A 15,326-nucleotide genomic window follows, 5' to 3' on the forward strand; every position below is an offset into this window, starting at 1 on the left:
TACCTTCTGATCCTTCTTCCCTGAAGCTTTTAAAAGCAATCGCTAATAAGATGATCAAAACAGTCAGGAGGCTGGTCCCCTCTGACCCCTTATTTGAGAGCTCATAAAAGCAGCATTTTGGACTTTCTCATCATATAGTTTTTGACTGTATAGATCATGAGAAACTATGGTTTGTTCTGGAAGAAACAGATGTGCCTCAGCCTTTGATTGTCCCAGTGCATAACCGGTATTGTGGACAAGCAGCTACCATTAGAAATGAATATGGAGAGACAGAATGGTTTCCTATATGCAAATGTGTCAGAAAAGGATGCATTTTATCCCCTTACCTGTTCAATCTATATGCAGAACATATCATACAAAAAGCCAGACTAGAAAGCCAGAAGAAGGAGTGAAAATGGATAGAAGAAACATCAATAATGTAAGATATGCAGATGATACCATTTTACTAGTAGGAAGCAGCAATAACTTTTAAAGACAGTGAAAGAAGAAAGTGCCAAAGCAAGACTGCAGATGAACATTAATCAGCCCAAATCATGACTACAGAAGAACTACATAACTTTAATGCTGACAATGAAAAAAAATGAAATTATTAAGGCTTTTGTATACCTTGGTTCCGTCATCAATCCAAACTGAGTTTTCAGCCAAGATATCAGAAGAAGACTGACACTCAGAAGGGCAGCAATGAAAGAATTTTAAAGAATCATCAAGTGTACAGATGTGTCACTGAAGACCATGCCCAAGATCATCCACAGTCATGTAATACCAATTACCATTTATGGGTGTGAAAGCTCCACAATAAAGAAAGCTGACAGGAAAAAAAATGATTAATTTCAAATCTGATGCCAGAGAAAATCTTTGTGGATACCCTGGACTGCTAGAAAAACAAACAAGACAGGTCCTAGATCAAGTCAAGCCTGAACTATCTCATGGTAAAAATGTTGAAACTGAAGTTGCTCTACTTTGGGCACATCGTGAGAAGGCAAGAAAGTCTGGAAAAGACAACAATTCTGAGAAATACTGAAGGCAGCAAGAAAAGAGGAAGACAAAGAATGAGATGGATTGACCCCCTAGAAACCTGAATTTGTGAGAGATTAGCAGAGTTGTTGAGAACAAGACATTTTGGAGATTGCTCATCAGTTGAGGGGGGGCAACCTGATGGCACATAACAACAACATATCTTTCTTTAGAAATATTTGATACATTTGCTCTCTGCTTTTATGACAAAAATAGTTATCAGAAAATCAGAATGAAGCATTCGACAGCTTGGGTGCATTGTATGTGTGTCATGGTAACAAATAGCTTAGTGCTTTCGAAACATAATTGAATGCATTCTGCTTCCAGATAATTTTCCTTTTAAAATAACTGGGCCCTCATCTCACCGTCAGATTTCTGGTGAATTTCTGTTGTGAGAAAAACAGGCCATTGATGGGACAATTGGCCAGTAAACAATCTTTTATTTGCCTGTATCTGTGTGTATGATTCAGTGTCTATATATAGACACAATGTCTATATATATATATAGACATTGGTCTGAAGATAGGTTATGCAATCTGATGGCTTTTCTTTGGAAAACAAAGAAAACATGATTTTATGGTTACATTCCAAGGACAATGAAACATCTATGCTGCTGGATTTTTGTTGCATACCAGTGAACCTCTGAAGAGAACCCAACAAGGGCCACTGCAGATTCACAAAACTGTTTCTAGGTTAGCCAAGAATATTCATAGATGTTTCTCAAGGACGGAGCTACCTAGTGGCATGTTAGCATAGTTTATGTGCATAGTATGCAGCACTATAAAACCATGTATCTGTGTACATTGAAATAATAAATAAATCTAGGATTCTATGGGATCACCTCCTTTCCACCTCAAGACACTTGTGAAAACTCTGCATTGCCAAAAATGAAAGGTTATGAACATGCAGGAGAACAAAGGATGGCTCAAATTTGTATATGCTGCTACTAATAAATAGAATTTCACAGAAGGGATACTAGTGCCTTTCTAGTGAAATCACCCCAAATATATAAATTACAGTCCCCTCCAAGTTCTTCTCAGATCACTGCAATTAATTCTTCACTATACTTGAAGCAACAAGATTGGTGGGGGAAATGTTAACTTGAAGAAGGGACATGTCACCCCCTCCAACTGTTTGCTGGCCAACTTCCCTAACTCTTCTGCCCTGCTTTCAATTCAGTTTAATGTAATAACTATATGTTCAAACGGAGGGACATCTAGGCCTGTGACACCAGTGGACATAAATGTTTATTCAATAAACAAAGAACTTGAATTGTAGTTGAAAAGCACTGAAATGCTTATTAGAGTTTTGTACTGACTTTTATATTGTTCAGCATTGGTTCTATGCTGGTGATATGTCTGTATATGTGTTTATAATTTTTGTACCTATCTAGAGGGAAATAATGGCCAGACTTGTTGGTATGCTTATGTCATTGTTTGTGACTTTGGCAGGATGAAGAAGCTGAAGGAGACCCTGGTGGCAGTCCAGCAACTGGACAAGAACATGAGCATCTTAAGATCTTGGCTTGCTCACATTGAGTCAGAGTTGTCCAAACCCATTGTCTATGAAACATGTGACTCCGAGGAGATTCAGAGGAAGCTAAATGAGCAGCAGGTAAAAGGGAAATATGAAATAGAAGAGCAAAAAAATCATGGAACACCCACATTCTCCATTGAATATTGATATGGGTGATCCAAGTCTGGGGTAGGCATGGACCTGCTGTATCCCAGCTCAGTTTTACAAGAGGGCAGTGAGAGGAAGATGCCCTTAAATTTCAAGGTATGTGATGCTTATAGCATTACTCTGGTAGAGCCTTCTCCTGGCTTTGACATCTTGTCAACATGGAACTGCTTACTGAACCTCCCAACCAAAGGTAAGGCACTGTAATGTTATGTCATCAATGTCAGCTCCTGCTGTAAATTAGCTTTTCACTGTGTAGGAGTTTTGGAGTGAATTGTGAGGCACTCTTAACTACAGCCATTAGTGTAATAGAATATCTCCATATTCATATATTGCAAGCTTCATAAATGCTTGAGAAAAAAGTGTCTATATTTGGGAATGCCAAATATTTTTCTTACTTTGGTTGTTTCTAAACTCACCTCTGAATTTATCTGCATGCAGAGTTGCATGAGCTGTATGGAAGTAATGTGTAGTTGTTTCAAGCTTATGCATAATTTGCAAAGTCATGAAAACTGTAGAAGAAGAGAAGGGACAAATTTTGGCCATTGTGCAATCTGCACTGTTTTAAACTAGCTCGACAAAACTGATTTGAAGAAATCTTTTAAAATGCTTTAACTCACCCACTTCTCTTTTATAATCTGTTTACTTACTTTCAATGTTTTATTTTTGTTCTGTTTTTATCAAAGACCATTTCCAGCACATCCAGTCCTGAGAACTCAGTGCTGGTTACAATAGGTCACAGCAGAATGGACAAAATAAATTAAATCCTAGTTCTGAGCCTCTAAATGCTACCACAAAAAGAGAGGTTATATATTAATTGCAAAAGGCATTCAAGTTTTTGGATTTTCCTTGGAAGCAGTAATAAGACAGCTGCAATGATGAACTAGGTGACTTAGTTTTAAATCCCTGCTTTCCCATGAAAACTCACTAGGGGGTGGAATTGGTAAAACCACTCCTTAAATATGTTGCACACCTTGAAAATCTTGCTAGAATTACCATAGGTCATATGTGATTTGCTGGTAGATAACACATACAAATATGTTAATGCATTCAATTGATCTCCCAGCTATTTTTCATTTAAAGCTCATGGAGATGTTTCTGCAGCCAAGTTCACCCATGCAAAAAATTTTCGTGTGGAAAGCTCTACTTATGGGAGGTTGTTCTATAGTCAGGGGAAGGAAACTAATGAGAAAAGTTGGAGTCACAATCTTATATTCTCTTTCCCCGCCTTATACTGTTGATGTGATAGATCAGTTTTGTAAGCAGTTGTTTCTGTAAGTAAGCAAAATGCAGTGACATTGCATTCACTCTGAGGTCATAGGAGTCAGAAGAGAACATAGGGAATGACTCACTCCTAGGGGCAAAGTTCTTTAATGGCTTCTCCAGTCAAAATGAAAACTGTGAATTATGCCTGGGAGGCAACATTTAAGGTAAGGAAAATGAAGGACAGCACTGGTAAAATTTGCTTCTTTTCAGCACAAGAGAACATCAACTGCCAGGCTGTGCACCATGATGATTCAAAGTAGATAACACAGGACATCCTACTAAGAGTCTGTTGCCACCCTCAGATTTCAAAGATGTGTAAATGTTAGTGCTGAAAAATCTACCCTTTTTCAGTACTACAAGAAAGAATTCTGGTAGGAGCAACTTTACACTTTCCAAAAAAAAAAAAAAGGCTAAGAACAATATTGCTTTTTGCTGTTGGTTTTCGGGCTCTTTAGTCATGTTCTGAAGGTTGTTCTTCCTGATGTTTCATCAGTCTCTGTGGCCGGCAAACTATGGATCCCAACCATCAGATCCCGACCGTGAAAACCTTCAAGAATGCAACAAAGAATTTCTGAACTATCTCAACAGCATCCACCCAAATATACAATTCACCATGGAAAAAGAAATAGAGGGCCAACTCCCTTTCTTAGATGTCATGGTCATACGCAAAACTGACCTCCTATTGGGACACAAGGTCTACCGAAAACCCACCCACACAGACTGGTACCTACACAGAAACTCCAACCACCTCCCACAACAGAAAAGAGCCATAATCAAAACACTGGTAAATCGGAACTGTGAAGCTCAATTTCTCAGCACCAAATTCAACCATTTGAATTGGGCCCTACAGGCGAATGGCTATTCCAAGAATAAAATCAAAAGAGCCATCAAACCAAAAAAACAACACCAAACTCAAGAGGAAAAATAGCCACCCACAAATAAAGTATTACTGCCATACATCAAAGGGGTCACGGACCACATGGGGAAACTTTTGAAAAAACACAACCTACAAACAGTATTCAGACCCACCACAAAAATGCAACAAATGTCAGTCAGCAAAGGACAGAAGGGACCCCCTCACCACTGCAGGGGTATACCGGATACCTTGCAGTTGTGGACAGGTATATATCGGGACCACAAAATGCAGCATTCACACCAGAATCAAAGAACATGAGAGACACAACCGGAAAAATTAGCAGTAGCTGAACATGCCCCTAAACAAGCTGGACATGAAATTCAAAATACTGAAGTACTGGACAACACCAGCAATCTGTATGTTAGATTGCACAGGGAAGCCATTGAAATCCATAAACATAAACAAAACTTCAACAGGAAAGAAGAAGGCCTGAAACTAAACATGGCCTGGCGCCCCATTCTGAAAAATACAAACTGCAAAAGGTCAACGAACTCTTACCCAGCCACAAGGGCCAGAGATCATTGCACAAAAAAGACCAGCTAACGACACCCATCAATCACAGTGACAGATAATCTCTCCCTATCCCCCCTCATCACAAGAAAAACATGCTGATCATCCTATCTCCTGAAAAAAGACAAAAGCCCTTCCCACAACTATAGATACTATCCAACAAACAGCAACAGAGCATGGACAGAGTTCCTACTCCAGTCCTCTGAAGATGCCGGCCACAGAGACTGGCAAAACGTCAGGAAGAACAACCTTCAGAACACGTCCAAAGAGCCCGAAAAACCCACAACAACCATACAACAATATTGTTAATTATCTTGGCAGTGGATCCTGTGGATCATGCAGATATTCCCTGTCAAGTGTTAGCATGCTATGTAAGTTGAACCAAGGGCCCATAGTAAGAATTAATGTGTGATCCAAGGAACTTGCATGCTTGGTGATTACATGTGCATATTTTCCAATGGAATAAAGTGCATGCCTTTTATCTAATTTTCTTTAATGATCTGAGCTGAATCTTCATTCTATCTGTTTTCTCTGAGGGAAGATCAGTTGTGGTTTAAGACAATTTGTTATATTTATTCATCAGCACTTCTTCCTGTGCAGTCTTTTGTTGATCTTTGTTACTGAACATGTTATTTGGGTCCAAATTTCCTGTTCTCTCTGAATTAGCTCCAAGTCAGCCTCTTCTTCTCTCACAGTCATAAACATTCTGTGCTTGCTGCTCTGTGCTGCACATAAGTATGCCACAGGTACCTCCTTCCCTTACCTCTTCCTCATAACTGTTGTTTGGGGTGGTAGTGAGAGAATGAGGTGAAGTACATATGGAGCATATGAAAACCCCATCCCCGGCCATTTTTTTTATCCTTACAGCAACCTGTGGTTTAGATCAAATACTGATTGAAGCTTTGTGGCTGAGTGGGAATTTGCAGCTGGATTTCCCTAATCTGACACCCCAGTTCTTTCTTTCACATCAGACCCTACCACTTTCTGAAGCTGTTTCTGATAAACATACCAAAATATTGTTCCCTGCTTATCCTTCCAAAATAACTTTCAATTTTTTCTTCATCTTCTTCCTTAATGATGCCCATGAGCATGTTATTGTCAGAAAAATATGCCCAGGGAGTACGCTACATGAGTTTCATGGAGAACTCCAATAGCGCTGCGATGGATTATGTCCCGCACCGTCTGTAACTGTCAGGAACAACAAATTACTGTTACATCACAGTAGAAATTGTTGCAGAATGCATAAAGGCACCAAGGGAGCAAATTCAACTTTGGCTTAAAATTAATGTTGTGTCACATTCTCATATTTAATACTTCTTTTATAATCTCAGAAGTTATTGCCAAGAAGTTGTAATTCAAAGGTACGATTAAACAGCATAAAGGTATTTCCCCAGGAACTTTCTGTGGGCCCCTAAGGGACTCTGAGGTGTCGCTAAATCCCATCAAAATTCAGAGAGAGAAAGAGTGTGTGAGAGAGCATTGCTTCTACTCTTGAAAACCTCCAGGACCAGCATTTTTTATTCTGGGGGGGGGCATTCCCCGTACACCCAGACAAAACCATCCAGGCACTCCCCATTTCCATATGTGCGTTTTCTCTAATGGCTGTTCCTGGCTCTTTATGGGCCCAGTACAGCCAATGTTGAAGAGAGGAGGGGGGGGCAAAATTTTGTAGGCGAGGGGGGCCAAAATTTTGTCTGTCAACTGCATTAAGATCACTCATAGTTCTATGTTTGGAGGCTACCTGGATAAGCAAAAAAGGAGTTTGACAGAAAACTCAGACTTCCATTGCCTCCCTCTCCTCTTCTTAGCCAAGAAAAAGAATGAATTATTTTCTCTTTACTAGTCTGTTGTGATAGTACTGTAATAGTGAATTAGATTTCTATTCAGTTCTAAACAAGGCCATAATCCCTGTTTTGCATGTAATGACAAGTTAGGAATCTGATTGCATAGAATTGAATTCTGGTTTGTTTTTATTTCTTCAGAATATAAGAGGAAGAGAAGGTGTGAGGATAACACAAACTCTGCCGTTTCTGGGGGAAATTCTTTCTACTTTCTTTCGTACAAAGCTATGCCAGTCTCTCCCTACCTGGTGCTGCTTAGGTGTTTTGGTCTACAATTCCAATTGTTCTTGATAATTGTCCCGCTGCCTAAGGTTGATACAGATTGATACTGAGAGAGCACCTGGTTGGGGGAGGTTGTGCTAAACATTTGTTTTCCATTATGTGTGAATGAAGCCAGTATCATGCTGATAGAGCTCAGTATTCTGCATCTGTACACTATGACATGGTGATGAAGAGCAGGAAGAGCACCTGCCCCTTCGTTCTGCGCTACAGTGACTCAACATATGTACCTTAATACATCCTTGGTCTAGCTGACACAGACACACACCAGCAAAAAACAAACTACAGGGGCAATCAGCTGATAGGAAAGACATAGTAGTGGGAGACAGATTGGACCATTTTGTGGCTGCAGTCTTATCATCCTCCCCTCCCTGATCCTGTTTCTCTTAATTTGTTTTTAAAGATTAAAATTATAGTCAATGATGTTTGTTTTTTCCAATGGTAGAAAAATCCTCCTCCCCTCCCCGTAATCTCATTCTTGATCTTACTCTGTACTACTTTTGGAACTTAAAGAAAGCCATAGCTGTTCTAACCAGGTGTCTGACTGATTGGCCTGTAGTAATCTCTCCCTTTACCACAGGATGTCTTTGAGGAAGAATATGCAGGGTATAGAGAGGACCTCCACTGCATAGTTTTATTCTCCAGAAACCTGTCAGTCCCTCCCCCCCCCCCCCGTGCTCTTTCTCATCCCTTTTGTTTCTTCTCACTGTCCCATTATTCATATGGCCTATGCAAATTCCACCTGGAGTTGGAAACCCTTAGATCCCGTCCCACTCTAATTTTTCTTTTTACTGTCCTCCTTAAAAAAAAAGTCTCACCAGTTTTCATCTCCCTCCACAGCAGTACTTCTTCAGCTTGTATCGGCTTTACCTGGATTACAACCCTGTAGTTGCATCTCTCCATGGCCTTTCTTTATCCCACTCCCCCTTTTTTTCTTGTCTCCCATTCTTTCCTTTCCTCTGCCCTATCACTTGCTCAACATGTATCAATTTTGCATCTGTTAGAAACCCATTACTCCCCACCAAAACCCTTGTGCTCTTTCTTTTCTTTCCCTTTGATCATGTTAGCATCTTCCTTCTTGTGTGTCTTTCCTTCCTTCCACCCTAGTACTCAGCCTGTTCATCCTTTCACTCTAGTAACATTCCTCCTTGCTGCTTACTAGGCACCAGGAGAAAAAAACAGATTGCTTCCCTTTCCCTCTGTCCGCCCCCCCCCCCAATTCTTCCTTTGAGGATTTTTGAGGAACGTAGTCTATGGAGTGACCTAGGTGTTTGGCACCTGAAGAAGCTTCAGATGCTACTGTAGGCTGCATAATTATTTCAATTAAATAAAATCAGTAAATTCAATTTTGAATGGCGCAGTGCACATCCCTGGTCTTTTGTTGTTAGCCGCCCAGAGTGGTATGATATACCAGATGGGTGGGATATAAATCAAATTAATAATAATAATAATAATAATAATAATAATAATAATAATAATAATAATAATAATAATAATAATAATAACAACAACAACAACAACAACAACAACAACAACAACAACAACAACAACAACAACAACAACAACAACAACAACAATAATAATAATAATAATAATAATAATAATAATAATAATAATAATAATAATAATAATAATAATAATAATAATAATAATAATAATAATAATAATAATAATAATAATAATAATAATAATAATAATAATAATAATAGTGTCCCTTTAGTCACATTTCAGTTATCTAAGTACCATGGTCTTGAAATGCTGGAAATGTTTGGGTTTTTTAAAATCTATTTTATTTTATGATCTGCAGTTGCAGGGGTGCAACCACTTTCAATCTTTTATGGAATAATGCTCTGCAAGTGCATGAGCACTTTTCACTGTGTGTATAGACTGAATTTCAGACTTTTAGGTTTATTTAACCTAGGCTAATTATTTGCTACCAGGGTGGATTTGATTTAAATTGATTTAAATCACAGTTTATTTTTTTTAATCAGATTTTTAGGACTATTTAAATAAAATAATCAATTTTTATTTAAATCAAATTGATTATTTTAAAAATGATTTTTATCCACCCTACTTGCTATAGTCATTCACCAGCAGAATGTTTGAAGAATGATGATAAACATCAGACGAAAAGAATTCTGGTTTTCAAATCAAGTCACCGCAAAGAAATATTTAAGATGCTTCAAGGTGTACCACACAGTTATTGTAGAGCTGGAGAACACTATATTTGAAAATTTGATTTATTTCACTGCGCAAGGAGTATCATTCCAAACTTCAGAAAGAAAGGCAGAGTGATTTGGTCCTGGATATTTTCAGCATAAAATTAAACACACACAGAGAGAGAGAGAGAGCCTGGGTTCTGTATCTGTTCCATTGCTATCAATAAGATCAAAATGTACTTTCTTTTCCTTCTTTTTAAACAAAAATATTTTTGCCATCCTGAGTACAAGACTCTTTTTCTTTTTTTTAATAAGCCATTTAACTGTGTAAAAGAATGCTTGCATGTATGCCTTGGGAGTGGCTAATTTCCCTTACTCCCACAATGGCACCACAGATTGGGCCTTACTTTCAAACACAACCAGCTAGAATCTGAGAGAGAGATTTGTAAGTATTCATTGAAAGCTTTCGGTTGATCATCAGTTGATAGACTAAGTTAGTTTTTCCTATCCTTGTTTGCCTTGCTTGCTTATGCTGCGTATTTCTAACCACCCCCATTTTAAAATCTAAGATGGTTACAAGTTCATATCTTGACCTGCAGGAGCTGCAAAGAGACATAGAAAAGCACAGCACTGGCGTTGCGTCTGTCCTCAACCTTTGTGAGGTTCTTCTTCATGACTGCGACGCTTGTGCCACTGAGACAGAATGTGATTCCATCCAGCAGGCCACACGGAACCTTGACCGGAGGTGGCGGAACATCTGTGCTATGTCAATGGAAAGGCGACTCAAGTAAGTACTACACCTTGTGATTCTTTAGATCAGTGGTCCCCAACCTTTGGCCTCCAGATGTTCTTGGACTTCAACTCCCAGAAATCCTGGCCAGCAGAGGTGGTGGTGAAGGCTTCTGGGAGTTGTAGTCCAAGAACATCTGGAGGCCCAAGGTTGGGGACCACTGCTTTAGATCAGTGGTTCTTAACCTTTGTTACTCGGATGTTTTTGAACTGCAACTCCCAGAAACCCCAGCCAGCACAGCTGGTGGTGAAGGCTTCTGGGAGTTGCAGTCCAAAACTCCTGAGTAACCCAAGGTTAAGAACCAGTGCTTTAGATGACTCTTCAGATTTCTCCAAAGGCAATGACACATTGTCAAACCCCCTGTATTAATTAAAGTTTCTGCTAATAATTCTGAGACCTTTTGCATGTAAATCATGTATGCTTCCTCCAACCTATGGCTCTTCTCCAGGGGAAATGCAGCTATGGAGCTCTTTAGATAAAATTCAGCCCCAAACCTGCTGACCTATAAAAAGACGTTTCACAGATGGAATTTTTCGGAGTTTCCATTGAGGATGATTTGTTTAATATATGCATCTCCATATAGACAAACATATTCATTTATTTGCTAATTTGATTTTTTAAATATATGTAAGACGGACAACCTCCAGGATTTCCTGACCCCCAGGTTAACACCAGGTTAATTGCAGACTTCAACACAAGAAAATAATTTTTTTGTGTTAGGAAATCACAGAGCAGCTGTGGATAAAGAAGATAGCATTGCCAAGCAACTTCTGCTCATGTTTTGGTTTACAGTACACTTATAATGAGCTCAAAATAAGATTTTATTGGAATTCCAAATGAGAATTTGCAGTACATAAAGAGAGGGAACAACAACTCACAGCTGTCTTATTCCAGCTCAAGCTGGACTGAGCCAGCGATTTATGTTGCTTGTTAATCAAAGTTACTGTCAAGCTTTGGTTAAAAGCCAATTATTGTCCAATACAACTGTTATTTGCTTGGGTATGCTTAAGTGTGCAGCATGATTTTCCCATTGCAGCTGGTGAACTGGATGAAAAAACCAAAATTAATTAATGCGAATCTCCTCCTGCCCTCATTTTCTTTTTCAGAATTGAAGAGACATGGCGTTTGTGGCAAAAGTTCTTGGATGATTACTCTCGGTTTGAAGACTGGTTGAACGTTTCTGAAAGGACTGCTGCTTTTCCTAGTTCTTCTGGTGTACTGTATACAGTTGCTAAAGAAGAACTGAAGAAATTTGAGGTGACTTGTTCCAATTTTATGAAATATAATATTGGCTGATCCCATTATGGCAGTTGAACTTGTTTTACTTCAATCAGAAAGTATATATCAGTTGATAGGGAGAATATTTATTAAAAGAAGCAGTAGAATTATTAAATCTTCCTATAATTCTAATTTTGAAGGGTTCAAGAAGGACAAATCTAATTTAAAGCTGAAACAAAGTTTAGCATGACATAACGTTTCACATGTTCTTGTGTGCTTCCCTTTTGCCTTATTTCAATCACAAGGGAAAAGTTGGACGTTCCCATTCTCATTTTCAACCAATTTATTACTTGTAACATCTGAACTAGAAAAAAGTAATATTTCATCTGAACCAATAACAACTGTTAGCTATTGTTAGGGAAACAATAGCACAGTGATTTGTGTGTGTGTTTAGTCGTTTAGTCGTGTCCAACTCTTCGTGACCCCATGGACCAGAGCACGCCAGGCCCTCCTATCTTCCACTGCCTCCCGGAGTTGTGTCAGGTTCATGTTGGTTGCTTCGCAGACACTGTCCAGCCATCTCACCCTCGGTCGTCCCCTTCTCCTCTTGCCGTCACAGTGATTTAGTTATCTGCTTATGGAGTCACAGGTTGGGAGTTCAATTCCCCACTATGCCTCTATTGTTCTAAAATGATGACGAGGATGAAAATGAAGAAAAAGAAGAGGATGATGATGATATAATGTAAAACCATGATTAATGACCCAGGTTTATTTCTCCAAAACCATATATATGCAAACCATTGCCCTTGGTTCAGACAGTGTGTATTTTGCATGATACAACATGCTAAGCAGGGATGTAATTGGAACAGGGCTTGATCCCAGGGCATGAAAAATTAATAGCCACTGAAATCTAGAGGTGACTCTACCGGTGAATATTCACTTCCTTTTTTTTTCAAAACAACAACAACAAGAACTTTCTTTGGGGGACACATGGCCTTCTCGTTCTCCTTTCTCATGGAGGTCTTGCACTCGTATCTCAGGCAGAGTGGTTGAGTGATGATGCCACTTGCCATAGGTGCCAAAATAACTAGTTATGGTTCTACAGCCAAGCACCTTGTCTTGTTGTGAAAAAAATGGGAGACACCAGGCTGCTGGTCCTGTATGCTTAGTTTTTCCGGCTTTTATTAGGACGTTGTAAACAAACCTGTGGAACTTTTCCTTTGCAGTCCTACCATCTTGTAGGAAGTAGTTTCCATTATATGACTGGTTCCCTTCCTACAAGCCCTAGAAAGAACCCATGTTTTTGTTACTGGTTTCTTTCTCTGGTTTATTGGGAGGGACCCACCAGAGAAGGATAGTTATTGGCTGTCAGATGACATAGAACAAAAATCCTTTTGCTGATGACAGAGTGATTGAGCAGCATGCAGCTCTCTGGCCTCCCATATCATGAGTACAGGGCCAGTGAATAACTTCAGTAAGTTGAAATAAGGCAGTTGGTTATTTCCTAGCCCTGCTATTTTTAAAGGTTTTGAAAAGGGACAATGTAATAGCAAATGGTTGAACAACTGGCATGGTGATGTTGAAGGCTCAAACATTCCAGCTACATAAGTTCACTTGAAGGCTTTAGTTCATAAATGCCATTATTTACAAAAGAAACTAAAGGAAGCTGGTGATATCAGTACAGAAACCCATTATTTTTAAGATGGCACTGAGATCTTGAAAACATGCACAGCTGTCCTTCCTCTGTACAAGAGTTACTAACAGGTGAAGTAGCAACTGTGATTGAACAAATAAAAGGATGGCCTGTTTTAAGTCCCTTGTATTCCGTACAGATTCAGAGGCAGGCTCATTTTGTCTCTAGAAGAGCAACCTCTTTTACTGACATCCCTGTTACACACCATCTTTCATCCCTGTGAACTATGCTTGCCATATTCCTTCCTTTCTTCTTTTAAATGTACTTACATATACACCTATCCTATATTCCAAATTGGCATTTAAATTGAATTGTTCACTTGTAAGAGGAACCGAGTAGGGATTTTTGCAGTTTCAGATTACATAGCTCTCTTTTGTCCTTGGCTGCAGCTTTGCTGCACAACTGCCTATTTTCAATTTAATTAGCAGAATCACCAAAACAAATGGGAACAAAAACCGTATGCTCTTGCTTACCATAAATGTGTCTGTCAGTTATTTTGCTTGTGAAACTCAGTAATTCAAGGGTAGAACAGAGCAATTCAGCTAAAATTTACTGAACCCTCCCAGTACATATGTCTAATAGAATGTATTTTGTATGCTTTGTTAATACTAAATTACTATGGATTTGGCATGTTTTTAATCACCTGGTTTTCTTTCTCTGTTTGCCTTCCCCTGCCTTCAATTTTTTAAAATATCTACCTACCTATCAATCTGTGGCCCTTCTGTAGTGTATACTAAGACATGCATTCCATTATTATTTTCATTTTATTTTTGTTACATCCTAAACAGCATAGATTGAAATGCAGTATTGTTTGAAACAGTTTTGGGGGCTGGCATATGTGATATGATGTCTTCATCAGACAGCTGCAGTGTTAGTATAACATCATATTTTATAGTCTGGCCCTGTTGAACATCTTGGTGTTCCCCAGTCTAAGTGTTAACATACAGAAAAATGTCATGCAGAGCAAATACATCTAAATAATTCAAGAGAAAGCACCAGTCTGTAGAGCACAGAAGAGGGAAACAACCACTCTGTGTCTTTTGTTGAATTTATGTAATGGAAATTTCCTTTCTAATCTCAAACTTAATTTACCACACCCTGAAAATTAGCAATACCCACCTCTGAGCCTTCCAGATGGATATGTTATAGGGCCACAGTAGATATCCTGTTAATTCTCTCAGTTTTGCTTGTAGGCAAATACTTTTATAATCATATAACTCTTCCCCTTTGCTTTCTGTCCAAATTAATAGAGACCCTCCTTAAATCACACTGCCTTTGCTTTCATGAAAGAAGTGCTGCATTTTTGTCATCATACATTTTTGTCATCATACTTATGGCTGTATTAAATGCCCACAGTACAGTATTTTGATGTCTCATATACTGACAACTGATTCACATGTTTTGAAGAAGCATTTATATTGCAGTCTCAAAACATAAAGTATAAGATGGGTCAAATGTTGAATCAATAGTCCCATGCCCTTTCTCACTTTATCATGTCCAATGTAAGCCTATAACACATCAGAGGACCAGAAATGTAAATCTTTACTTACTTCACTCTCACAGGTGAGAACAAAATTATTAAAACTTTTCTCCCAGTGGTTTGGGGAATTTTTCTTATTAGTTTTTGAACTATTTCATGAAAAAAAACGCACAGAGACATCATGTTTTGCTTAGAATACTCTGAATTTCACACTACATCCTTTGTATTTTACAAAATGCCTTTACAAACATTCAACTTCCCCCATGAAATCTGAAGCTTTTTGCTATCAATGCTCTGCATAAGAAAAAATTAGGTTTTTGTTCTCTCACAGGAGGAAAAAAAACAATGGTTACTAAATTTTTCTTATGCAGAGCAGCGATAGCAAAAAGCTTCAGATTTCATGGGGGAAGTTGAATGTTTGTAAAGGTATTTTGTAAAATACAAAGGATGTAGTGTAAAAGTCAGAGAATTTTTAAGCAA

General features: G+C 38.6%; 1 protein-coding gene across 12 annotated transcripts in view; it reads left to right on the forward strand.

Annotated features, from left to right (window-relative positions):
- SYNE1 (spectrin repeat containing nuclear envelope protein 1) overlaps nt 1-15,326 on the forward strand; it is a 350,189-nt gene that overhangs the window by 305,685 nt on the left and 29,178 nt on the right. For 10 of the 12 annotated variants that reach the window (XM_072995212.2, XM_078383243.1, XM_078383244.1 and 7 more), the window contains 3 exons: nt 2,466-2,628; nt 10,265-10,452; nt 11,562-11,712. In XM_072995212.2, the coding sequence (XP_072851313.2) occupies nt 2,466-2,628; nt 10,265-10,452; nt 11,562-11,712 (502 nt within the window). Of the gene's footprint in view, nt 1-2,460; nt 2,888-10,264; nt 10,453-11,561; nt 11,713-15,326 lie in introns of all 12 variants that reach the window. The other 2 variants (XR_013540562.1, XM_078383245.1) reach the window with 2 other exon arrangements.

Source organism: Pogona vitticeps, chromosome 1 (assembly GCF_051106095.1).
Source record: "Pogona vitticeps strain Pit_001003342236 chromosome 1, PviZW2.1, whole genome shotgun sequence".
Classification (NCBI taxonomy): Eukaryota; Metazoa; Chordata; class Lepidosauria; order Squamata; family Agamidae; genus Pogona; species Pogona vitticeps.